The following is a 25,894-nucleotide window of genomic DNA, read 5'->3' as shown; positions in this document are numbered from 1 at the left end:
TCGGCAAGTCTGCAACCAACACCAAAAGGGGGTGGAAGGTTCAGAAAGACCCTCCCTCTCTTCATTCTGGGAAGCCAGAAAGCCCTTTAAAGGCTGGAAATAGGAAAATGGAGAAATGAAGGTCTTAAGCACCAGGGAAGGCAAGCGTTTATTGGATTTGTAACGGGGGTTTCCATACCCAAAGAATGATCATAAATAGCTTCACTGCAGCTTGGAGGAAAATATCAAAGGGGGTGGGGACAATGGAAGGGATCTGGAGGTCCCTGTGGATCCCACATCAAATAAGAGCCAGCAATGGGATGCCTCTGCTAAAGAGGAGAATGCTGTGCATTGATAGGGCCCTAATTCCACCTCAAGGGAAGGGATCCTTCCCTCGACTCTTCCCAGTCAGACCCACTCGGTGTTCTGGCCGGCACAGAGCAAAGACCAGGCAAAGGGAGGGCAAGTTTGGAGAGAAGGTAGAGAATCTGCACCAAGCAACCGGAGGAACTGGGCACGTCAGCCAACAGAATGCTGAGCGAGGCATCTGAAGGAAGGTTTTCCCTACAGGAGGGAGTAGATTTACTCTCTCTGCCCTCGAAGGAGCAGCAGACCCAGCAGGCCTTCATGGGAGATGCTTCCTGATGCTGACACCCAGCGGTGGAGTAGCCACTTGCCCCCAGAAGCCCCCTCTCCTCTGTTGTTGGGTGGCTGTGACCCAGAATACTTTAGCAGGTCTTGCAGCAAGCAGGGGGTGGGCCTGGATGATCCCTGGGACCCCTTCCACCACTATAACTCTTTCAGGAGGCCCTGAAGATGTGCTTCTGTCAGTGGGCCTGGGGAACCCAGAATGGGATGGAGGCCATTCTTTTTCTTTTTCTTTTTCTTTTTTATGGTGATTTGATCTCTTTGTCAGCCCCCTTGAGCCGCCATGTGCCAGCAGATGGCAATATAAACTTTCTATTAAAAAAAAAATAATGAAAATGTCCGGAGGGTCCATAGAGGCACCCGGAGGGGGGTCGTTCAATAGGAGACAAGGGGGCCCAGGGCGGGGGGAGGGGGCTGTCCGAAGGGTCACCAGCCGCCCCCGGGAGGGCCGAAGGGCGCTGGCTCTTGCGGGGGGAGAGCAGCATCGGCGGAGCGAGCGAGGGCCGGGGCTGCCTTCCCAGGCTCGGAGCCGAAGGTGCCTCGGCCGTTCTCCCGCTCAGCCCCGGCGGCAGCCATCGAGCCGAGGGCGCTCTTTGCGCCGATGATGCATCCCTCGCATGCCGGGGTGGGGCGCGCCCAGGCCGGCCCTTCTTAGCCTCAGCCGGGGCCGCCGCCATCGCCCAGCCGGAGGATGCCCGCGCGGTGAGTAACGGGGGGGGGGGCGAGGCTCGCCGGTCCCCCGCCCCCCTGAAGCCTCGCGCGGAGCCGCCAGCAGCTCCGCCTCGCTTGCCGGGCCGCCGGAGGAGGGTGGCGGGGCCCGGGCGGGAGGGGCGGCCCGTCCAGATGGAGAAAGAGGGAGTCGTGGGGGGGGGGCGGTCGCCGGGCCTTGGCGCTCCCCCCGGGACCCGCGTGGAGGGGGCCGCCGCGTTAGGCGCAGAAAGCGTCGGCCCTGGGGCGTGGGCGAGACCCAGCACGGAGGCTCCCTAATCTCCCCCATCTTCCCTGGGTGTGGACGCGGAGCCAGGACAGCACCTGGAACCTCCGCCCTCCGACGCAGTCTATCTGAGGCAAGGGCCTCGTGACAGCCGCTTCACAAAGGCAGCGCCGGCATTCCCACACTCGGCGGGAGGAAGTGACTCAGGCCGGGATGTCCTGCTTGGCCTGCTGATGCCCCGAGGTGCAGCTTGGGCACCTGACATTTATTAGATTTATAAACCACCTTTTCTCCAGTAGTGTTGTGCAGCACTTTCGTGGCCAGGCTTGGGAGAAAAAAGAGGCTGTCTCAAAGTCCCCTGTTTTTTTTTTTTTTTGGTGTTTTTTTTAATTTGATTTATATGCCGCCCTTCTCCGGAGACTCAGGGCGGCTTACAAAGCGCTAAGCAATAGCCTTCATCCTTTTGTATATTTATACAAAGTCAGCTTATTGCCCCCACAAACTGGGTCCTCATTTCACCTACCTTAGAAAGGATGGAAGGCTGAGTCAACCTTGAGCCTTGGAGAGATTCGAACCAGCAGAAATTGCAGGCAGCTGGTCTTAATAACAGGGTGCATTAAACCACTGTACCATCAAGGCTCTTTGACCTCTGTTGACCTTTCCCTTCCTGGTCAGTGAAGAGGATGCTCTTCCATCTCTCTGTCCCAGCTGGAGGTTCTGGGCAGGAGGTAGAGGTCCATGTTGAGAGAGCCAGCAGGGCCTGCACTTCCTCTCAAGGCCCCACTGAGTGACCGGCGTAGCCTCGGGGACAGCTCAGGACTAAAACTGGGCCAGCATTGCAGTCCCACCAGCTTTTCACCCTGATTCCAACATTGCCAGGCCCGAATCTGTGTACCCTGGAGAGAAGCCTCCTCCGGGCGAGGGACATGGGGTATTGAGCAGGCCACAGGGGGATAGCCCCCCCTTCTCTGGCTGGATGGATGGCCCCACCTTTTCCCCAGGAGCCTGGCACACCTTTGCACAGCCACGATTCTCGGTGGTCTTCAAGGATGAACTCTGCCTTGCCTTTAGTTCATCTTTTGTGGCATTTTGTGCACTTCAAGGTGTTGGTTCTTATCTTCAAAGCGCTCCATGGCTTAGGACCCAGTTATTTACGAGACCACCTTCTGCCTCCGATAACCTCCCACCGGCCAACACGCTCCCACAGAGAGGGTCTCCTCGGGGTGCCGTCTGTCAGGCAATGTCGGCTGGCGACCCCCCGGGGAAGAGCCTTCTCTGTGGGGGCACCCGCCCTCTGGAATGAGCTACCCCCAGGGATACGACTAATCCCGGACCTCCGGACCTTCCGCCGGGCCCTGAAGACTTTTCTATTTCAGCAAGCCGGGCTGGGTTAAAAAAAAAAAAAAAAAATTTAATTGGGTGAATTTTATGGGTAATGGGGTTTTAAATTGGAGAAGCCTAAGATAATTTAATTTTGTTTTAATGTATTTTAATATTTGTAATGGTGTGTTTTTAATTCTGGCTGTTCACCGCCCCGAGTCCTTCGGGAGAGGGGGCGGTATAAAAATTTAATAAATAATAATAAAATAATAATAATAATTATGGATGCTGGCGCTCATGGCATTATTACCACCTTCTCTCGCTCACTGTTGCTTGGGCTTATCACAGAATCACAGAGTGATGGACAGAGTAAATCGTGGTAATCAACCTCTGCAATAATCTGCAGTGGGAACTCTTGCCTGGTGAAGAATCCACCACCTGACAGATAGACGGTTCCAGGGCTGCACAGATTTTACTGTCATATTTTTCCTTTCTGTCTAGATGAAATCTAGGTAGCTGTAACTTATGCCTGTTATTTCTGGCCCTGTTTTCCATCAGAGCGGAAAGTAGTGCCTGATCACCTTCCCCAGGCCACCCTTTAGGTACCTGTCTCATCGTGGTCTTTTCTCCAACTGAACGTCCCCAGTTCCTTCAACACATAGGACCTCGTCCTCCATCGGTCTCCCTCTTCTGAGCCCTTCTCCCGCATCTCAACATCTTTCTAGGAATATGGGGCCCGGAATCATTCAGAGCACTCCAGCAGTGCTCTCCCAGGGCAAGTGGAGAGAAACAATGCCTGCCCGTGTCTTTCCTAGGCTCTTCTAGCCACCATCTCAGACTTGCTGGCTCATGTTCAATGTGTGGTCAGTGACGGCAGCCAAGACATTTTTCCCAATGTGGTGCTGCCAAGCCATGAAAGCTCTACCCCCTTGTATCTGTACACCGTGTGTTGCATGGGGAGAACTAGATTCATCCTGTCACATGTATGACTTGTTGTTGTTGCCACATCCAGGTCCTCCTCTGACGTAATTCTTGCAAACCACGCGACTCACTGTGTGCGTGTGTGCCCGTTTTTCTCCTCCCTCATCAAATGCCTTGCATTCCTCTCTGTTAAAGGCCGTCTTGTTCCTCTCAGCTCAGCCCTTCGCCCCGTCCGGATCAGATGGCCCGTCCAACCATCCTGGGTGTTGCGCAGACCTCTCACTTTTATGTTATCCATAAATTTCATAAACTGCCCGTTGATTCCGCCATCCAAGTTACTACTAAAAATGCTGAGTATTATGGACTCCAGGATTGATCCTGCGGGACTCTGCTGGCTACTGCTCTGCGATTTGAGGTATAGCAATTAATGCCAACTCTTAGGGCCCAGCAGACTGTGGTGCCACCCAAACCACACAGCTTGTCAGTGAGAAGGACGCAAGGAGCCTCCTCAAAAGGTTTGCTGTATCGGAGAAGCTCCGTCCACAGCATTAACCTTGCCCACCTGGTGGAGGAAGGAAATGAGACCCAGTTTTCAGGAGGCCTCTTTGCTATTCCAGCATTGTCTTTGTTACAACCATCCTGCTTTTTTACCTGATGTCTTCCCAGGGTTCAGTGGAGGTTAAAGTTAGGATCCTTTTCTCCTTTTTTCAATTGGGGGCCACATCTGCCCTTCTGACACCTCCCCAGTTCTGGAGGACTTCCCAGAGACATTGACAGAGGTCCTACCAGCTCTTTCAGTTCGCTAGGGCAGACTCCATCCAGGCCTGGAGAACCGAAGGCCTTCATCTTAGCCAGATCATTCCCAGTCAAGCATCTTCTCATCAAATTTCACTAAACTAATTTTATTTATTTATTTATTTATTTATTTATTTATTTATTTATTTTTATTTGATTTATATGCCGCCCTTCTCCGGAGACTCAGGGCGGCTTACAATGCATTAAGCAATAGCCTTCATACTTTTGTATATTTATACAAAGTCAGCTTATTGCCCCCACAAACTGGGTCCTCAATTTACCTACCTTAGAAAGGATGGAAGGCTGAGTCAACCTTGAGCCTTGGAGAGATTCGAACCTGCAGAAATTGCAGGCAGCTGTGTTAATTACAGGGTGCATTAAACCACTGTACTACCAATTTGCTTTCTAGGAGAGAGGCAAATAGAAGCCGGTTTACTCTTGGCCAAGAAGGAGTCCATGGTCGTCCCTTCGTTGTTGACAATGTTGAAGGACTCTCCTTTCCTGAACATGAAGGCCAAGAGCCCTTTGCTTTGCTGCTGCATCCAATCCCTTCCTGGCCCATCGGTTACTCGCTGCTGGCCTTCCCACTCCTGCTCCCCCGAGGGGCCAGAGGTACCTTTTCATTCCTGATAATAAGATAGTAATCCCACCTCTGCACAACAGCCTCTCTTCCAAACCTCTGTGGCTGCCATCAAAGTTGCAAGTTCATTCAAGTTCGCTTCAGCAAGATTTGCACAGAATCAGGAGTCTGATTGCATGTGGGAATCCTCACGGGAAACCTGGACAGTGAATGGCGGTTTTGTCCCTCTCAAAGAGCTGTTGCCTCCCTTCACAGGACAACGTGGCTAGACTATAATGAAGCAAGGGATGGAGTGTGGTGGGAGGGAGGCGTCTTTTGTGGATTGCTCATGATGGCGAAAGTTGCTTTGGGGGCCAGAGGTTGGAGTGGCTGCTGGGTCTTGGTGCTCCTGATGGGGATGTGTCTCCAGTGGCCTTCATGCCGTCCCTTTTGCCAGCTTCCCATTCCTCTCCTGGCACCCAGCTACTCTTCAAGAGGCCTTGAGGACATGATTTCTGCTCTCCGTCAGCCTTGGCTTTCACAGACTGACCACAGATGAAGTCTGCTAGACTTCAGGGAGAGATGGCACCCCTGCCAGAACCCCACCACTGCCTGTGGCCACCCCCATGCTCTGGGGGAAGGGGGGAAAGTAGGTTTGCTCCGCTGAGAGCCTGGGGGCAGAGGGTGGAGTGGCAGGAAAAGGCGGCTAACTCTTCTGCTGCTTGGGTGGCTTCCCTTCCCCTTCCAGAAGGTGTGAGGGGGCCGTGCAGGTGACCCTCTGTCTTTCCTCTTTCTATTTCATTTATTTAGGAAAGGAACCGATGCAGCTGCCCGTCTCTGGCCTGGGTAGTCAGGGTTGACTTTGGTGAGAAGACAAACCTCAGAAGACTGAGGTTGACTCAGCCTTCCATCCTTTCTAAGGTAGGTGAAATGAGGACTCAGATTGTGGGGGCAATAAGCTGACTTTGTATAAATATACAAAAGTATGAAGGCGATTGCTTAACGCATTGTAAGCCGCCCTGAGTCTCCGGAGAAGGGCGGCATATAAATTAAAGCAAAAAAAAAAAAAAAAAGGCAGATTGTCGTAGTACGCTACACACAGACACACACACACGCACACACACACACACATATACAGCCCTACAGGATGTGATGGGAATAGGTGGGCTTTCCTTGTGATGCTGGAGGGTGCTTTGTCTCCTGGGGATGCCAGGTTTGGCTCCCTGAATACTTGGCAGGGACTGGGTGCTGCCTCTTGCACTTCTGAGTAAAGGCATCGCTCCAGCTGGGTTAACGTTGCGACTCCCCTTCGTCCCCTCCGGCGACTGGCACCTAGGGTTGCAGGGCAGATTGGGGCCTCCTTCCATGGTGGACGTCCATGAGTGCTGGGAAGCCAGTCCCAGGATGGGAGGGTCTCTCTCAGTTCCTGCCCAGAGGCCCAGTCCTTGTGGATTGCTCTGGTCAGGAGGGGGGGGGTGTCCTGCTGCTTGGTTGTGGCACCACAGGGAGGGCTTCCGGGAAGGCTGAGTGGAGGACGGATGGATTTGCTGCAGATCTCCCCAGCTGTTTCCTGCGTCTTTATTTGCATCCTCCCAACATTCTCTTCCTACTGAGGAACACAGGAGAGTGGCAGAGGCCACCTCTGAACGGGGGTGGGTGCCGGGGTGGGTGGGGTGGGGTGGGGGTGGGTGGGGAGGATGAGAATTGCTTGGGGGGAGCTTTCCTGGACCACCCCGTTGCCAGAGAAAAGGAGGGGCCTCTCCACCCTTAGAGGAGCCCCCAAGTAGGAAACAGTGCAAGCAGATGGGATTCTGTGGAGCGGGTGCAGGAGGCTCTGACGGGCCTTCCGTGGCCTTTAGGGCCCCCCACTTCCTGCTCCGCTGCCTTTGGGGGTGAAAACGTTTTCATTTTGTTTCTAGCAGGCGTCACTTCCGTCCCTTGAGCAGCAAGTTGAGCAATGAGCTCAGAGGAGGGCTCTGCCCCTCCTGCCCTTCCCTGCCTGCACAGCCCCCACCCAATCCAGCCAAGGTGCTCAGCTGCCCAGCGGTGTCAGGTCGGGATGCGGAGAGGCGGGGCTGTTTATTTTAAGGCTGCTGCTCACCAGGAAACACCAACCAATCAGTGCCTGCCTTGCCGGCCAGTAGCCGGGCACCAAGCCAAATCAGCCAATCAGGGCCTGTTGCCAGGCAATAAATGATGCCTTGCCTACCCTTGAAGGATGCCTTCCTGTTCCCCCAGCCAGGGAGGAATGGTGGCTTTCCTTCCTTTCCTCCCTGGGTTTCTGGCGGCAAATGCCCAATGGAGCCATCCTGCCCTGGGCTCCCTTGCCCTCTGTGCCAGCTCAGGAGGCGGCAAGAGGCAGGTCCCTTCCCTGAAGGGTACAGACTGTACAGGACGGGAGAACTCTTTGTTCTTCTTCTGCAGCTCCCCATCCTGCTGGCATCTGACTGGAGGAAAATCGCTCCCAGCCCTGGCGACTCCCTTGGCACTCCTGGGCTGGCCTTGCCAGGGTGCCCTGCTGCCTATGAAGCAGAACATGGCTCCCTTCTGGTCATGCAGTCAATCAAGTCCACCAGCCCTGATCCACAGCTGCACAGATGTTTGGGGGGGAATGGTGAACGGGGAAGCCCCTACGGCTGAGTGACTCTGAGTACAAAGCAGTGAAAAGCACAGAACCTTGCATGGAACATAGATAGCTGTAACACAGCCTGAGTCTTTGCGTAATTGGGTTTAATTGGGCATTTTACCTTGTTGATTATATCTGCTTTGCAAGGAAGTTGCAAATTCCTTTTCTTACAGATGGCCGATTTGAGGTCAGCGAGACACTGCCGTGCAGAATGAAATATCCCTCCTCTAGTTTTTGGCTGTGGCCAGTTGCGATGGCCGATTTCAGTCCACGTATTCTTGTGCACAGAGATTGGCCAGTTAGCCATCCGTCATGTGGAGCAGGGCATTGCTGACCAATGACAATGGCAGTGAGCCAATGGCAGAGTTGGGGAGTCAGGGTTGGCAGGCAGGGTTGATCCAGGAGTATCGTAGGACAGTTCCTAGTTCCCTTCTTCCTGGGGTGCCTCCATCATTCACCTTCCGTCCTCATAGGAGCTGCTCAGTGTTGCCCCTTGGCCAGTGCAGAGCCCTCACAGTTGACTGGCCAATTCACTCTGAGTGGGAGAGAAGCAGTCCCTGGATTTGCATTCGCTGCCTCTCTCCCCCCAGCAGGTGGGGGGGGGGGGGGGGCGCTGTGGCTATCTTTAGTTGTGGAGGGTTTGAATCTTCAGTTCCGGTCTGATTCAGCTGATTGGGAACATCAAATGAATCTGATGCTTCATTTTAGAAACATCTCTTTGGATCAATTTGATTTCCCAGATTAATTCAGGAAAGCTTCAAAATAGATTTGGAGGAATCCAATTCAGTGACTCTGGTCAGTTTTCCATTTTGATCCATAGACTTGATCCAGTTTGGTCCAAACTGAAGCTCTGTCCAGACCTGTCTGAGTTGCTCTTTCAGGAAGGGGGCTTCTTTGCAGGGAAGGACAGATTAACAGAGTTGGAAGGGACCTTGGAGGTCATCTAGTCCAGGGGTGGGCAAATGCAGCCCTTTTACAACCTGTGGACTTCAACTCCCAGAATTCCTGAGACAACTTGGCTGTCTCAGGAATTCTGGGAGTTGAAGTCCACAGTTTGTAAAAGGGCCACATTTGCCCACCCCTGATCTAGTCCAACCCCCCCTCCCCCCGTCCAAGCAGGAGACCCTACCTACACCATTTCTGACAGATGACAGTCCAGTCTCTTCTTGAAAGCCTCCACTGATGAAGCTCCTGCATCTGTTCCATTGGTTGATTGTTCTCCTAGTCAGAAAATTTCTCCTTATTTCCAGGTTGAATCTCTCCTTGATCAGTTTCCGTCCATTATTCCGTGTCTGACCTTCAGGTGGATTGGAGAATAGCTTGACCCCTCTTGTGGCAGCCCCTCAAATATTGGGACCCTGCTATCCTGTCTCCCCTGGTCCTTCTCTTCGCTAGACCAGCCATGCCCAGTTCCTGCAACTCTTCATATGTTTTAACCTCCAGTCCCCTCATCATCCTGGTTGCTCTTCTCTGCGCTTTTTCTAGAGTCTCAACATCTTTTTTATAGCATGGTGACCAATACTGGATGCAGGCTTCAGGAGAGGGGCCTTTTCTGCTCTGGCCCCCACCCTCTGGAATACCTTCCCACTGGAGGGGAGAGCTGCCACCACCCTCCCAGCCTTCTGGAAGAGTCTTCCAGCCTGGCTTTGTCACCTGGCCTGGGGTTCCCGGTCGAGCTGTGCTGTGTTGGGGGGTAGCTGATGGGATAGAAGGTCCCCGCCCCCACTTTGCCCATCCCCTTGATTTTAGTCATATAATCTTAATTGTTTTGTGTTGTCTTTTAAATCTTTTTATCATATCGTAAGCTGCCAAGAGTCGCTATAACACTGAAATGGTGGCATATAAATTTAATAAATAAATATTAGGCTTTTGAAGCCCTGCTTTCCCTGGCCAACCCAAATTAAAGCAGCGTTTTCTTCTTTTTAAAGAGCCCAGAAATCCGTGGCTCCGGGCAGCTTAGATGTGCGTGCGCTCCAAGCTCCTTCACCCCTCTCGCCCACTGACTTCCCTTCTCCTCCCCCCCATCAAACTTGCCAAGCTCAGCCCTTTTCTGAAGTCCGCCACAGCCCAAGAGCCGCCCCAGGGCCTCCGTGCTTCTGCTTGCCCCCAAAGGAGCAGCCCCTCCTAATTTCACAGCCCGAAGGCAGGCTCTTGTTCAAGGGCCCCTTTCCCCCCTCTGGCCTCGGGAGCCCAATCGGCCCCTGGCCTGCTCTGAGCTGACCTTCCGCCCCTTCCTTCCGCCACCTGTGCTGGAGGGACCCCCTGCCTTCACTTCGGCTGTCAGTTGGCTACGATGCGGGCTGATCTTTCGCCGGGAGTTTTGGCTTCCCGGGTTTGCTTGCACAGCCAACAGGAGGCCGGTCCTCCCTTGGAGACCTGGGCGGCCCCCAAGTGATCCCGGGGGCCCCTTTTCCGTGCCTGCCCTCTTGGCCTCCTCGGGCCCTCCGGCTGGGCAGATCCCCGTTCCCTCACCCCCACCCGCAAAAGGAGGGCCGGCCCGGTGTCCCGCCGAGAGGATCCGAGGGCCGGGGGGCTCGCGGGCCGCGGGGCCGCTTCGGGAGCTCGGCCGCAGCCTCCCCCGCCGCTTCTCCCGGTCAGGAGGCGGCCGTCCACCGCAGCGTCGGGGCCGGCTTTGCGCTGCCCGGGGCCGGCGAGGCTGCGCGGCGGCGGCGGCGGCGGCGGCTGGGCGAGCTGTGGGCCGGGCCGCGACGTCACGGCGGCGGAGGCGAGGGCGGGGGCGGCGGAGCGGGATTGCGCAGCCCCGCCGCATTGCCAGGATGCGAGGCTGAGCCGGCGGGCGGAAGAGCCGGTGGCGGCCGCAGCGGAGGGAGCGAGGCGGGCCGAGGTGAGCGCCAGGCGGGGGGCGGCAGCGGCAGGGCGGCGGCCGCTCGGGGCTGGCTGTGGCGGAGGGGCGGCGGCGGGGAGCCGGTGGCTGAGCGCTGCGGCGGCGGCCGCCTTTGTGCGCGGCTGCTCAGGGCGTGTCTGTCTGCGCCGCCATTGCGGAGCCGCTTGTCGGGAGCCGCCTTCGGGCCGCGGTGGACGGGGGAAGATGCTGCGCCGGAGGAGCCGCCGCTGCTCGGTCGCCCGCGGAGGGAAGCGCCGGCTCCTTCTCCGGGTCCTCCGGCTGCTTGGCTCCTGGTCGGGACCTTGACCGGGGCCGAGCAGCTCCAGAAGCCGAGGGGAGCGACGGCCGTCAGGTGGCGAGGCTGGGCTCCCCGTGTCTGCAGGGAGCGCGGGCTGGACCAGAGAGCCGCCAGTCCAGAGGACGCCGCTTTCTCCGGCTGGCCAGGAAGGGCCCCCCCGGCGGGCTCCTGGTTGCGGCTTTTGTGCTGGACCCGCTTTCTGGCGGGGTTCGCACAACCCAGAACTACCCCGCGGTTCTGATTCTGTCCGCTGGGAATTGCACCGTTAGGCCAATTACCGTTGGGGCCTGCTAATTGGGTCAGGGGCGACTGCCCTGCTTTCCCGAAGTTTGCCTCTAGCAAGCTTGTCTGAGGAAGAAACTGAGTGGGGGTTAGGTGGATGGGGAACCACCAGGAGAGGTTTGTAGGTGACTGGAAATTTGAAGAAAAAAACCCTCTGAAGGTGGTGACCTCTGTCCTTCCAGCCCGAAAATTCAGGAAGTCTGAAGGAAGTTCCCCTTCCAAATCTGTTTTAGTGCTCAGCGTGTTGTGTGATCTGAATGGGCCAGCAAAAGCCCAGTGGTGAGCCCTGAACGAACGGGGCAAGGTGGCCAGCTGTGGTCCTCCTCTCTAATTACGGGGTCACATCCCCCTCCCCCCTTCTTCCCTGGAGATTCTTCCCAGCATTTGGAAGCTGCATGCAGAAGGATTTTGGTCCAGACCCCACTCCCAAACCCTGCCAGGCCCCACCATTGGCCAGAGGGTGCCTGCAGGCCTCTGTCTGCCCTGCTGCCCCTTGGCACGTGCAAGTGCCAGGCAGGGATGTGGGTGGTGGTGAACCAGCACAGATCAGGAGCTAAATAGCTGCTCCCCATCATCAGCCCCCTGTACTTAAACACCTGGTTGGGCTGCAATGGGGGGATTACTTGTGCCCAGATGGCAGCCCCAGAAGTGCCATGGCTGGAGCTGATGGGCACTACCCACCAGCTCCCCTGAAATCCGGAGCTGGGCTTCTTGGGGCTCAGCCTAGTTGGCCCCAACTGGGCTGCTCTCTGTATTCAGAGTGGCTGTTTCCCGGCCTGCCCCAGAGGTGTGTGCCTGTGTCCTGGCCTCTCTGACCCACTAGGGAGAGCTGAGGGAGGTTCGCGCCAGAGGGGCCTGCTTGTGTGGTGCGATCTTTGGATGGATCAGGAAGGTTCCGGAGAGCAAGGGGGCTGCAGCTGCCCTGCCGGCCAACCTCCCCTTAGAGGCCTGGGCCAGGCTGGTCTTTCTCTGCTGGGGGCTCGGAAGAGAGCCGGGGAGAGTCCACTGGGCACCGCAGCAATGCCACTGAGCTGCATGAGAGCCAAAGCTGGGTCGGCAGTGGCAGGAGGGCCCCCCTCAACCGGGCCGGCCTTCCCTGGCTTCATTGGTATCTGAGGCACATCCAGCCTGCGGCTGTTTTGCCTGATCCCACAAGGAGGAGCTGCTCCAGAGCTGGCTTCCCCACAGAGACTGCCCTTCCTTGGCACTGTGGAGAGAGATGGGGGCAATCTTTGGGGGGGAGGCAGGAGGACAACGCGGCCCATGGCGCCATGATGTTGCTAGGTGGTTGGAGGCGGGAGGGGGGCACTGTGTCATCCTCAGTGGAGAGCCTGATCTTGACAGCTCTCCAGCAGTAGCAGCGGCCGGGGGGGGGGGGGGTTGGGGGGGGCGATGACGGGACAGGGGATGGACACTTGACTCTCCTTCCTGGCATGCCCCCCTCATGCCCCCTCCTGCACTGGGGAGAAAGCTCCCCTTCCCTCCTTGGGGAGCAAGCCTTGGTTGGCTGCACTGAAAGAAAAGCGGCTTTGTGGGGAGGGAGCAGCCTTTGCAGGACGGATGTTCCCCATGGCAGTTCCTCCCCCCCCCCCTTTGTGCTCTGCACAGTGACAGAATTGGATGCAGGGAGGGTGTGAACATCCCCAGGGCTCCATTCTGCTTGAAAGGTTCAAATGATGAGGCTTGATCACAGCTTCCCCCACCCCATCTCCCCCCTCCCTCTGCAGCCAGGCCTTTTCCAGCGTGGTGTGGCCGCCTTCCCCTCCTGGTCCTCCCCAGTGGCAGAAGCAGCCAGATGTGCTGAGCTTTCCAGAGAGAAGCTGGAGGGGTAAAAGAGGGAAAAGCTGCCATGTTGAAAGGAGGGGGGGGGGCAGACCAAGGAACCCTGAACTGAAATGAGCAGCCAGGGGGCTGGGCTGAATAGCAGCAGAAGGGAGGGCAAGAGGCAGCAGCCTGCTTGGAATATCTTGCCCCCCACTCCCCACCCCGTGGGCCTTAGGGGCTTTCAGATGAGCTTCCCTGGCTTGCTGCTGGGGCAGAAATGCCTCCCCTTGGATGGGCAGTTCTGGAGCCCCAGCATAAGCCAAGCGGTGGGGCTAGCACTAAGGGTGGGGGGGGGCAGCCATGGAGCCAGAGCTCTCAGCAGCCACCCCCACTCCCATTCTGGAGAAAGCGGGAGAGGGCTCCATGGAAGACGGAAGTGGGAGGTGCCGGACAGAGCAAAGGAAGCTATCCTCTATTTTGCGCTTACCTGGAGTTTGGAACTCATTTCCACAAAATGGAGCGATGATAAGGATTCATTAACCAAGAGGCTAAAAAAATCCCCACCTCCAAGTTGGCGAATGCTTTGGCAGAGCCCGTCCGAGTGAGGACCTGCAGCGGGCAAATCCCACCCAGCCAGGGCCAGTACAAAGGAAGGGGCAGCCAGCAGTTGGCCTGGGGGGCAGCGAATTGAAGGTCAGTCAGCAGACAACGGCCTGGCAGGATTTAGGGAGCAGCCAGCGCCCCACTCAAGTAACGGCTTGTTGGCCAAAGGAGCTCTTGAGGGGGGGGGCAGAGCTGCTGGCTGGGTCCCCACAGCTCCCGCTAGCCATGCTTGAGTGACACCAGCAGCAGAGAGTCCAAGCAGGGCTTGGGGGTGACTGGGCTGTGTGGTGGGTCCAGGCTCTGGCTGGACTACTCCGGAGGACCATCTCTGCACCAGGAGGGGCCTTTTCCTGCCCCCTCTTTTGGGAAACAGCCCTCCTCTCGCCTGGCATCTGCCCTCGCCCCCTTCCCATGGCAAGTGAACCGCCTTTAGGGGATTTTACCTGTCTGCTCCTGTGCTCCATGCCTCCCTCCCTCCCTCCCTGTGGGGTCCACCTACTCCAAAGCACCAGAAGGCAGGACAAGAAGCAATGGGTGGAAACTAATCAAGGAGAGAAGCAACCTGGAACTAAGGAGAAATTTCATGACAGGGAGAACATTAACCAGTGGAAAGGCTCCATCACTGGAGGTTTTCAAGAAGAGACTGGACAGCAACATGTGTGAAATGGTAGAGGGTCTCCTGCTTGAGCAGGGAGTTGGACTAGAAGACTTCCAAGGTCCCTCCCAACTCTATTATTCTGTTCTGTTCTGTTTTTTCCTGCTTGAGCTGCTCCCCTCGGTGCGTTCAGATGCCGGGGCTGAGCCGGACAGGCCTTCTGCTGACCACAGCCACATGCTCAGCAGCCCAGGAAGGTGGGCCTGGGACTCACCTGAGCCTGATGAGCAGGTCTCTGACTTGTTGCAGAAATGGGCGAGGCTGTGCAGGAAGGACCAGTGTGCTCTGGCTGCCAGCCTGGGAGCTTGGTGCCAACCAGGTGAGCTTTGTAAGTCTGCCCTGGTAGCGATGGCATCTCATTGGCTGGCAGGAAGGGAGCCAAGCAGCCAGAGCGGGTCTTGCATGGATTGGGCTGGGGGTACCTACCCAGGGGGGCTTTTGGGCAGGGTTTCGAGGGCACAGAGCTCTTACTCTGGGACAGATGGTGCCAACCAAGTGGGTATTAAGCCTGGCAGGGCAGACATCACCTTTGTTGACTTAGAGATGGTCGAAGGCGAAACTCCCTTGATGACTCATTGATGGAGGAACTTGGGGGGGGGAATGCAGGGATCACGGTCATACCTCCCTTTTTGAGGCCCTCCTGGGGGTAAGGAGGCATATCTGCTTGTCCGTTTCCTGTTGCATGTGGTCTCAAGTGGGGGGGGGGTCTGGGGGCCATGTGTGCTTGGCCAGTCCAAGCAACAGTGACTCAGGAGGAGCAAGGAGGCCCTCGCTTGCTCTCTTCCTAAGAGGGCAGAGTGAGAGTCTCGCTGCTCCTGGGTGACAGCTGGGGCCCAGGCGCTTTCTAGGGCAGGGAGCTCAGCCAAGCGCCAACTTGGATTTCTTGGCACCAACAGCTGCATTTGGAAGAGGCTCCCTCATCCTTATTGATGCCCTTCCTCAAGGAAGCTCTGGAGGCAACAGAGAATGACACCACAGTGAAGCCCCTCTAAACTGGGGAGTTGGTCTTACCTCTTCGAAGGAAGGAAGGAAGGAAAGGAAGGAAGGAAGGAAGGAAAGGAAGGAAGGAAGGAAGGAAGGAAGGAAGGAAGGACGGAAGGAAGGAAGGAAGGAAGGGGCCGTGGCTGTTCCATGGGGTTGCCTGGCCTTTTCCAGTCCAGAGATGGGAAGGCCCAGGACTGTTTCCTCACTGTGACTGAACAGACCCCTGTGTCGGCAGCCAGGGCTGGGAAAGATGCCATTGAAGTTGTGTTTGCCAGGGGTGACACAAGAGCCTTCCAGAGTGATCTGGAATTGACAGCTCCCTCCCTTCCCCCTGTCTCTTTGGGGCTTGTGCCCTTGAGGGGGGGAGCTTTCTTAAACTCTGGCCATGACAGAACTGCCCCCTTGCTTGGCCTTTGGGCTGCCCCAAAGACGGGGCGTCCCAACAGCTCCCTGGTGTTTTCCTGGCCTTTGGGCTCAGCTTCTGAAATCCGTCCCCACCGGCTCTCCTCTGCCAAGGAAGCTAAGGGAGGAGCTGTGGCTCAGGCCAATCTGGGGCACCGAACCTGCTGGCCAGCCAGAGACATCCTGGGAAGACACGGCAGGGGGCAGTCACCATACCTGCTCCCAGCCAGGATGGCAGAGGTAGCAGTCACTGAATCTGTCCAGGGCTGGGGGCTTTGTTGATTAGGTGCTATCCAGTTGTGGCCGAGATTTTCTCCATGACGGTGTCTGGAAATGTCTCTCCTCCTCTTCCTCTTCCAGACTTTGTCTCCCCCAGACTGAAATCTAGGGGGGGGGTGTCATTTTGGAATTGTAGCCCTGCCCCTGGATGCTCCTCCCCTTTTCCAAAAGCTTGAGATGCTTATTTTGCTGCTCCTGGTAAAGCATCAGGATTCGGGTGACCTCTTTTCTGAGCCACAAATTTGTTGAAGATACCAGTACTGTGGGGTCTTTGATGCTCTCTGAGCTCAGCAGTTTTCTTCCAGATGTTTCATGGCCCAAGTGGGTAGCATCATCAGGGTTAGAAGGGAGTGGAGGTTGCTCTCTCTATATATACTGGTACTAATGACTTGCCCTGTCAGTGTTGGTGGGAGTATTTTCTTTTTGGTGATGAAGCTGTTGCTCCTTCCCTAGGGAAAATCAAACAGATAAAAGACCACAACATCTCCTGCAGTCAACACCCAGATAAGCAGAGATTTAAAACCTAGCAGTAAGCAATACTGCAAACAAGGAACTCAAACAAGCTAGCAGTAAACTGCAGCCTAATCAACACCCCCACCAACACTTAACAGAGCGAGTATAAACAGAGAGCGAAGCAGCCCACTCCCTCCTAGCCCTGGTGATGTTACCTAGTTGGGTAATGAAACGCCTACAAGAAAACAACCAAGTTCAGAGAGCACCAGAACTCAAAAAAGTTGCTGCTTTTTAATAAAATTTGGCAGTTGGAAAAGGAGTTACTGGACTCCTCCTGATTTTTGCCACCATGGACTAATCCGTTCTCCTCCTCAATCATTCGCCTGCATTTTGTTTCTCGAAAAGAGACTTTTAAAAGTGGTCTCTATTTTTGAAGGCAGGTGTTTCTGGCAGAAAATTGGAGCTGGAGGGCCAAATTCAGGGGAATTATTTTTGTTTTGGCAAATAGTGGAGAGGTTTGGGGGAGGCATCATCCCATGGGGTGCTACTAGCCAGATTGTGGAAAATAACACAGGATGTTGTAGATGAGAATGGAAGCAATCCTGTCCCCAAAGGGCCAGGCGTGAAGGAGAGGCTCTCCCGCCTCTGATCTCATCATGCAAGGATAATGTCCAGCCTCTGGCGGTTCAGCTTTCGACAGAGGAAGGAAGAGCGCCATTTAGGCCTCTTTGGCTCTCTCGCTCTCTCTGTGTGTGTGTGTGTGTGTGAGAGAGAGAGAGAGAGAGAGAGATTGGCCTCTTTTCCTGAACTCTCTCCAAGCCAGCCCTGTAGAGACCCCAGGATGGCAGGATCAGGACGCAGTGACTGGGGGATGGGTGGGTTCTGTTGAGGATCCCGGGCTGGCTTGGTGTGCAGCGCATGTGCATATGTTGTGATACCTCGGACTTCATTCTCTTTTCTCCCTCTGAGCTCCCCTCCCTTTTTCCTCCCCCCTTTAACCTTGCTCTGCTTCCTAAAGACTTTCCTCTTTCTGAGCTCAGCGCCCTCGGCCTGAAAGCCTTTCAGACATGACCCGGCTCTCCTTCAGCTCCAAAAATGGATGGGAAGTGACCAGTGCAAAGAGGGGCTTTCTCTGGGGGGCCCTAGATGGGGCAGCTGATGGGCGCTGAAAGGACACGGGAAGGTGGTGGGGAGGGGCTCCAGGGGCCCATTGATTTTGGTCAGAGAACATTTAGCAGCTGCTTTTTCTCAGCAAAAGGCCCAAGAAAGGAGGGCAGGGAGCCTGGGGGGGGGGGGGGGGGTTCTTCCTGTTTCTTTTTGCTTCAGACAAATCCCAGGCACAAAAATGCCCGTAGCTCCAGCATGGCAAAGTCTCTCCCTGGCTTGAAGGGAACAAAGATAATGGCCAGGCCGAGGCAGCTACGGTCCAGAAAGGCAGAATGCTGGTGCTCTCATGGCTCTGCCCGTTCTTTCATCCACATGCCCCAAAACCAGGTGGCATTTGGACTGCGCCATCACAGCCGGCCATCTTGGGCCACCCCTGCAGGCCTCTCTGTTCAGACACCAACCGGGTTAAAGGGAAGCACGTTGCTCCTTTCAGAGCTCCGGCCAGGAAATCTGGCAGCTGCCACGGGGAGGTCTGGGGCGGCCTCTGGGAAGGCCTTAGGCCTTGTTTTCTTTATTTCTTGTATTTATTTATAAGTTTACAGGCCTCCAATGTCACCATCGGGTGACTTTGGGCACCTTCAGCTTTCATCCTTGTGATCCACCCTGGGCATAACACAAAAAGAACGTTGTTGTTGTTGTTGTTGCAAAGGTTTTGTGCCATTTGGGGGGCAAGGTTTCAGAAGGGCTTTGCCATTGCCTGCTTTCCAGGGCTGAGAGAGAGTGACTGGTCCAAGGTCAGCCAGCTTGGGCCTCAGGCGGGACAAGAACTCTCCTGGGTTCCAGCCTTCAGCACCATAACACACTGGCTCCCTCGACAACTTTTGTCTGAGTCAGTACAACCCAAAATTGTCCATTCGGCCCATGCAATTCAGGGGTGAAATCCAGCAGGTTCTGACAGGTTCTGGAGAACCAGCGGCGGAAATTTTGAGTAGTTCGGGGAACCGGCAAATACCACCTCTGGCTGGCCCCAGAGGGGGGCGGGAATGGAGATTTCACAATATCCTTCCCCCAGGTGTAGGGTGGGAATGGGGATTTTGCAGCATCCTTCCCCTGCCATGCCCATCAAGCCACGCCCACAGAACCGGTAGTAAAAAAAATTGGATTTCACCACTGATGCGATTGTCAGGGTAGGGGAATGTTCAAAGTGATGGAGCAAGACGGGGTCCTCTTCCCGGGTCTGGCTCTTGACCTTCATTCCGGCAACCTCTTTCTAAGCAGCCAGCCAGTGTCCTGGAGCAGGCAGGCAGAAGCGAAGCCCCCCGCCTGGACCCCCTTGGCTGCTGTGACTCACTGGCCTCTCTCTCTTGAGGAGGGAAGCGTCAGCTCTTCCCGTGCAGTGCAGTTTGTCTTCCCTGTGGGGCTTCCACCTCCAGGTGCCTCAACGCCATTGAGTCTTAGAGAAACACACAAATGGTGCCTCCTCCTGTGAGAATGCCAAGTGGGCAACCACATCAGATTGCATGCCAATCTCTTCCTTGCTGGGCTAGGATTGGGTTGCTGCCTAACCCATGACAGTGTAGATGGACCCGCTGGTCCTGAAGCCCCCGCCTGCTCCCAAGCCAGTCACCAGATAAGCCCTTGAGACCCCACCCCACCCCGTGTGAAAGGGAGGCACTAGGCAGGTGGGGGGGGGGGCTGCCTATGCTGCTTGTGAGGCTCCTGTGTGGAGACATGCCTGCAGAATTGCCCATCGCCCCCTCCACCATGGGAGATTCCTATGTAAATTCCTGGGAAGGGGCTGCTGAGGTGTCCTCTGAGATATGGCTGGGGGTGGGGAGAACTGCTGAAAGCTGACTTTGCCCTCAGTGACTCTGGTGCCATTTTTGTCTCTGTCAGGTCTTGGGCTGCCCTGAGGAGGTGACTTCTGCCAGCCTGCTCTGTCCCACAGGGCCCTTCCATGGGTAGCTTTAATACTGCAGGTGCCCTGGCAAATGGGACCGAAGATGGATAGCCCCCCCAAGCTGACAGGAGAAACGCTGATCGTTCATCATATTCCGCTGGTGCATTGCCAGGTTCCGGACCTGCAGCGCGGCAGCATTAGCCAGTGCACCAACCCTTTCTTCCCCTCTGACCTGGGGGTCAGGCGGACCAGTTCACTCCCCGAGAGGACCCTTCTGCAGGCAGACTCGCTGGTCTACAGCAGCCTCCTCAGAGCTTCAGACGGGGCTCCAGAAGAGCCCGTGGGTGGGCAGAGCCCTTCCCCCACACTGGCTGCCCCTGCAGCCCCCCGGCGGCAGAACCCCTTCCTGCTGAGGGACGGCGAGGCCTGGGATCTCTGTGAGGACGACCTGGGACAGAAGTCCTTCCACCTGCATGATGGCCGGTCCGCCTTCCGCCTGCACGAGCCAGCGCTGCCTCCCTTCCATCTGCATGGTAGCAGCCCTGTGGTGAGGCCTTGGGGTCACCGGGTGGATGTCGTGGAAGGCTGCACTGGCCTGGCAGCCGATGAGGAGGCTCAGGACAAGGGCCACATGGCGACAGAATGCATGGAGCTGGATGAGTATAGCTGCCACCGTGGGGACCCCTCCAGCCTCTCCCTGGAGCAGGAGTGGGCCAGCGAGTCAGACGACCTGATGAACAATATGGAGGCCATACGCAGCCGAACGTGCAGCTGCTCCAACTCTGAACTACAGCGCTGCCGGTGCTACAGCCTCTCAAGCCAGTCAGAGCCCCTGGACCAGCAGATGGGCTATGTCAGCGACTCCTCCTGCAACAGCTCCGATGGCATCCTTGTCAACTTCAGCACCCTCTACCAGAGGCGGCATGGCCACCCTCACACCAACCTGAACTCAGGCCCCTTGTCCTGTGACTCCTCTTCGGGCAGCCAGTCAGACATGGCCGCCTTTTATCTCGACTTGCACTCCTCGTCACAAGAGTCAAAAATGCCCGGAGAGCTGCAGGATCTGGAGGGGCCGGGGAAATCCTGCGGGTGCCACCACCCTTCTTCCCCTGTCCTTGATGCCAACTGCAACTCCTACCCACCACTCTGCGATCCGTGCCCATCCGATGGCTCTGACCTGACCGCGTGCTTTCAAAGCCAGGCACGGCTTGTGGTGGCCACCCAGAACTACTACAAGCTGGTGACGTGTGACTTGTCCTCCCAGTCCTCCCCCAGCCCTCCTGGTTCTTCCATCACCAGCTGCTCTGAAGAGCAGGCCAGGGGCAGCCCCCTCCAGCCCACCGAGTATTACCTCTTCCAGAGACCCGAGGAGAGTGACACGGAGGGGTCCAGGGATGAGTCTCAGGAGGAGTCGGAGAAGAATGCCATTGAAGGACAGGTCTACATCAACGTCTCCCCGCCCAGCCTGGCTGGAGGCAGGCAGCGCTCACGGAGCTACGACCGCCACCTGGACCGTAGCCCCTCCAGTCGGCTGGGTTCCCTGGAGCGCATGCTGAGCTGCCCGGTCAAGCTGAGTGACAGCTCCTCCTTGGCCCTCCAGAGCTCCCCTCCCAAGCGGGTCACCTCCTTCGCAGAGCTGGCCAAGGGCCGGAAGAAGAATGGCTCCTCGCCGCCCATTCGGACCAGCCGGGACTCATCCCTGGAGTTCTCGCCCATTCCCGAGGACCAGAGGGACAGTTCTGTCTTTCTGGAGAGTCAGGAGCGGCACAGCCAGAGCCTCCCACCCCTGCTATTGGCATGCTCCGAAGGTGAAGATGCCAGAAAAGCCCACAGCTTCAGGGAGGTGCCCACCTGTGGGCAAGAGGGGGACGGACAACTCTTTTTCTCTGCAGTGTCAGAGATGGGGGCCGGTGGCAGCAGCATCTTTAGCCAGAAGGACATTCGAGCCCGAGCTGATGGTAAGCCCCCCACCCTGCCCCTGAATGCCCAGTGGCCTCTTTTTTACAGCCAGTTGAGGGGAAATGAGTGGGGTTTTGGCCAGGAGAAGCCCCTCTCTATTATTAGGTTGGGGCCCAGAGTTATCCCCTGGCTATTGGCAGGGAAGAGCATGGAAGTTGCTGCAGGGACTGATGACCAGCTGTCCTGGCCAGGGCCCATCCTCGGGCACTGGGCATTGCAGCGAGAGCCACAAAGCTGGGCAGGTTGAGAAGGTTAGATGGATTTTAGATCAATGAGGATGAACCTTTTGGAGTGTCAAAAATTGAGAAAATGCCTACCATGACTGCTGGTGTGTCATCCCACCCACTTGGACAAAAGAGGCCTCTCTGGACGTTCCTGTCCTCTGGATTCTCCCCCTTTGGATCCTCTGAAGCCTCCCAAGAGGGCCTGCTGCCATGGGGCCTCGGGAGCGTCAGAAAGTTGCACGAGAACACTCACGCAATTATTGGATGCCTCAGAGGCTGCGTGAGAGCAAGACCATCTCGTATGACTTCCAGAGGGCCCAGAGGCCAGGCGGGCCTGTCACCAAAAATGGCACTGTGTGTCACCTGTATCACCTGTATCCTAGGTTCACTATCATTGTTCTAGATCCTAATTGAAGAGGGTGGCTGTGCTTCCACACTTTTTTATTGTGGCTGGTTCAATCAGTTGGATTCCTTGGACAGGAAAACTGCTTCCTACTTGCAGTTGAGGGAATTGAGGCTCGGTATCCCACTGCACCCCTCAGCCACCATCCCACCCTGGCCAAATGCTCCTGAACTGCAAGATGCACCTTCTTTGGTGTCTTGGGACAGTCTGGAGAGGACAGCCTGTGCTTGGTCTCCAAGCCCAGTCCAGCCGCAGCACTTTTCCGGGGTTTGCAATCCAGCCCCTGCTCGGCCATCACCCCTTTATGTCTGCCTAGGGCCTGTCAGGGACAGGATGGAACAGGAAAGCATAGACAGCTGTTGTGAGCTTTGTGGGCAGCACAGTGAGTCCCCATGGCCACAACTGTGACCGCTGGTTGTCCTTAAGGACCAGCTGGACAAAGAGATGCTCTGCAGCCATGTAAGGTATGTCATTTAATGGGGTGAAAATTAATTTTTGCAATTTTTTTCCAGTGAGGGGTTCTAAAAATATGTATTTTTACATCAAGAATTCAAATCTGCTATTATTTTTGCAATTGCACAATGTTTAGCTTGGTATGGTAAATCCATGTCTGATCATTATATCCCACAAATACTGTTAACTTTATCTTCTCAAAATTACACCTTGTGCTACAAAAATTAACTTTCTGCATGAATCTTATCTAACTAAACAAAAAAATAATCCATGCAACCATAAACTAACATCAGAAAGCAATTATCTGAGTTACAAAAATGTTTAAGTGAGTTTCATCAAGTCTTGTTTTGATTCGTTCTTCGACATCAGCCGCCGACTTGCTTCTTGGGCTCTGGTATAACCCTCACATTTCTCATGTCGATACACTCTGCTTGCTGTTTCTTTGACCTGTTTGACACATCTGTCTATTGATTGGGCATGACAGGGCCACTGTGGTACTTGCATTGGTTCGTCAATGAACTTCTTTATTTCTGCTTCAGTGAGTTTGCACGTCAAAGGTGGCTCATATACACCTTCAGACCCGTCAATCAGCTCCAGCAGAGTGGATGCTCTGGCGTTGATGAAAGGTGTTTCTCTTGCACGTAGAGAAAAATCTCCCAGCACTCCTCAAGTCAATGGTCTTGTCCACACCAGCTCTCCTCTCTTGAATGTCATCTGAAAACAAGAGTGTCTGGAATATTGTTTCACTGAAAAAGTACCATGCTGAGCACTGAATGGTTGGCAAAACAGCCTTGACTACAGCCTTCTTTGGCAGTCTGACTTGCTGCAGCTGGAACAACACATAATGCGAGCCTTCAATCCAAGGATGTTTTACTTTGATCTTGAACCAGCAGGAGTAGTACATACCAACGATGTATTCCACTATCACTCTTAAGTTTTGGGGAGTTTTGTCATTAAAGCCATGTTTTGAAACCCATTTTCGATAAATCCTATTTGTAGTTGTGAACTAGCGTAAATGGCTTACGGGGCCAATATCCAGAAGAGCCAGATCTGTGAGAAGTTCTCCTGTGGGATCCTACATCCATACGCTTGATCAGTAGAGAGATCCTTTACAATACTGTTGCTCAGTGAAATGAGAGGCTCACCAATTGAAACTCTGGTGAATGAAGGATCAGTCTCAAGTTCTGTTGCAATGTCTGGCGTTGCCAATTTTACCTGCCCAATTGTTGTTAGACAAGATCTTCCCATCTAATTTTGTGATTAAGTGTCCTAGGGGCAACTCATTCATGTGGAGTGCACACACCAACCAGATCAACTTCTGGTCAAGCTTGACCTCTACCCAGTGCATGGTACTACTTTCCCAGCCACTATTAATATAATCTCCTCCAAAGGCCTTCAAGCTTTTGTCAATGCCTTTCTTCTTCACGAAGTACATCAGATTATCTGCAATCACTTGAGCAGGTTTTCCTGTTTTTGAGTCTTTCTCTGAAGGGAATCTTCCACCCGGCTCACTGCACACAGAGTAATGTTCTTCTTTGATGGTACTGGGGAATTGCTGGTCTGAATTGTTTGCTTTCAGCATAACTTTAGTTTCATCTATCTTTGAAGCAGCAGCATTCTATTTCGCCCTTTTTACAGAGCTCATCATATTCTTGATCTAGGGACTTCATTTTTTTTTTTCTTGGGCTCTCTTGACTTTATTGTGGTCAACTACAAGTCTCTCGTCTTCTTTGGTGATCAAGCCAGCAGCTACGAAGGTGGCTGTGGTAATGGCAGCAGTGGCACGTAGACCAACCCCGTATCTTATGCTCTGCATAGTGGCATTTGTTATTTCTAATCTTCTGTATTCTGTCTTTTCTTTTGAAGTAGAGGGCACATCTGTTTGGTCTAAGGCAGGGGTGCCAAAGTGGCGGCCCGTGGGCCAGATGCGTCACATGCTAGCCACGCCTACCCCTGGTTTAGCAAAGGGGAAAAAAGTCACAATATGTCACATGACGACAAAGTGACGCTGCGAGTTTGACACCCCTGGTCTAAGGCCTCTTCATAACTTTCATCACATTCCTCTTCATCTTCATCATGTCGTCTGTCCTTCATTTTCATCATAAGAGATAATTACTTCATTTGTCAGTATCGAAATGTCTGGAATACTTCTCTGCTTCTATTTAGCAAGCCTCTGTCTCTCATCGTCTTGCCGCTTTTGCCTTTTGCCTGGTTGTTTCTTTTCAGGCACATCTGGCAAAACAATCTGATGTGATCCAAAAGAACCAATCTTGTCCCTCTGACATTTAACGTAAACAAGTTCCTTCAATGGTAACTTCATCTCCTAGGGCAGGTACAGCTAATGTGAGCTTCTTTTTTTGCAGCCAGCAGGGCAGCCAAATTCAGCACACAGAACAATTTGACACTTGCAGTTGAGGATGTCAAACAGTTTGTCAAATTTCACAATGAAAGTCTCTTTGACATCTAGCTTTCCTCTACCAAGAGTTATGTTTTTGGCACGATCCCAGCTCTCTTGGATCTTGTTCAAGATTGTCAACAGGGGTCACAAAAGAACTATTTGCTTGTTCCCACTTTTCAAGCACTTTTGGATATATGCCTTTTGCAAGACTGGCTGCTGGGCAGTTTCTAGCATCATCACTGTTTTGTTCTCTTAACAGGAGGTCGTATCTGAGAATGTCTCTCTATGTTGGGAATTCAGGCAGCAACAAGTCTCTGCCAGTCCCAATTAAGTTGCTCATATGAGTGAATGTTCTCAGCCTTGTTCTTTTTTAAAAGCCATTACAATTATCAATTATCACACAATTATCAAAAGATCAATTAAAACACACACAGGAAACGAGGCCAGCAGTATTAACACTCTCAGACAAAGTAATGTTTAACAAAAAGAGAAAGATAGCTGAACCTGGGAAATGAAACAAACAAAATGTTAAAAAGTTATGATATTTATGTTCTGAGAAATTTCCTGACAGAACAATTAATAAGTGGAACAACTTGCCTGCAGAAGTTGTGAATGCTCCAACACTGGAAATTTTTAAGAAGATGTTGGATAACCATTTGTCTGAAGTAGTGTAGGGTTTCCTGCCTAGTCAGGGGGTTGGACTAGAAGACCTCCAAGGTCCAACCGTCCAACTCTGTGATTCTATTCTATTCTAATGTAGTTTCTTACCAAACACATCTACATTATGTTAAAGTAACCAAAATATCTTTACATTCCCCAAGGCATGTCACCACTTTTGAGCACCCCTGATGTTTGGAAATTGAAAGTTGAAAAATTTGACACTGGAAAAGGGCTGGAATCATTGTGTGGGCAGGAGGCCTCTGAAGGTTTCTTCTCTGAGAACAGGATAAAAAATTAGTAAGCACAAGTCTAAATTTTGAAAGATAGGGGAAGTTCAGAAAAGTGTCTATAGTTTTGATTTATTTTAAAATGAATTGTTTGAATTTGGATGGAAAAACTGACATCCTGGGCCGCAGAATGAAAACTCAAAGCAGTTTTATTAG

General features: G+C 54.2%; 1 protein-coding gene across 5 annotated transcripts in view; it reads left to right on the top strand.

Moving 5' to 3' along the window:
• Positions 1–1,077: 1,077 nt before the first annotated feature.
• The window catches only part of RUSC2 (RUN and SH3 domain containing 2), a 34,266-nt gene continuing 9,449 nt past the window's right edge, over positions 1,078–25,894 (top strand). Inside the window, exons 1-3 of one of the 5 annotated variants that reach the window (XM_087885431.1) lie at positions 1,078–1,329; positions 5,967–6,077; positions 19,351–21,312. In XM_087885431.1, coding sequence (XP_087741557.1) covers positions 19,446–21,312 — 1,867 coding nt within the window. In that variant the 5' untranslated portion in view covers positions 1,078–1,329; positions 5,967–6,077; positions 19,351–19,445. Of the gene's footprint in view, positions 1,330–5,965; positions 6,078–10,466; positions 10,628–19,350; positions 21,313–25,894 lie in introns of those variants that run through there. The other 4 variants (XM_087885433.1, XM_034441909.2, XM_087885432.1 and 1 more) reach the window with 4 other exon arrangements.

This window comes from Pantherophis guttatus, chromosome 2 (genome assembly GCF_059756535.1).
Source record: "Pantherophis guttatus breed Tessera chromosome 2, ASM5975653v1, whole genome shotgun sequence".
Taxonomy (NCBI): Eukaryota; Metazoa; Chordata; class Lepidosauria; order Squamata; family Colubridae; genus Pantherophis; species Pantherophis guttatus.
Note: the sequence above shows the minus strand (reverse complement) of the source record. Positions and strands in the feature narration are given on the sequence as shown.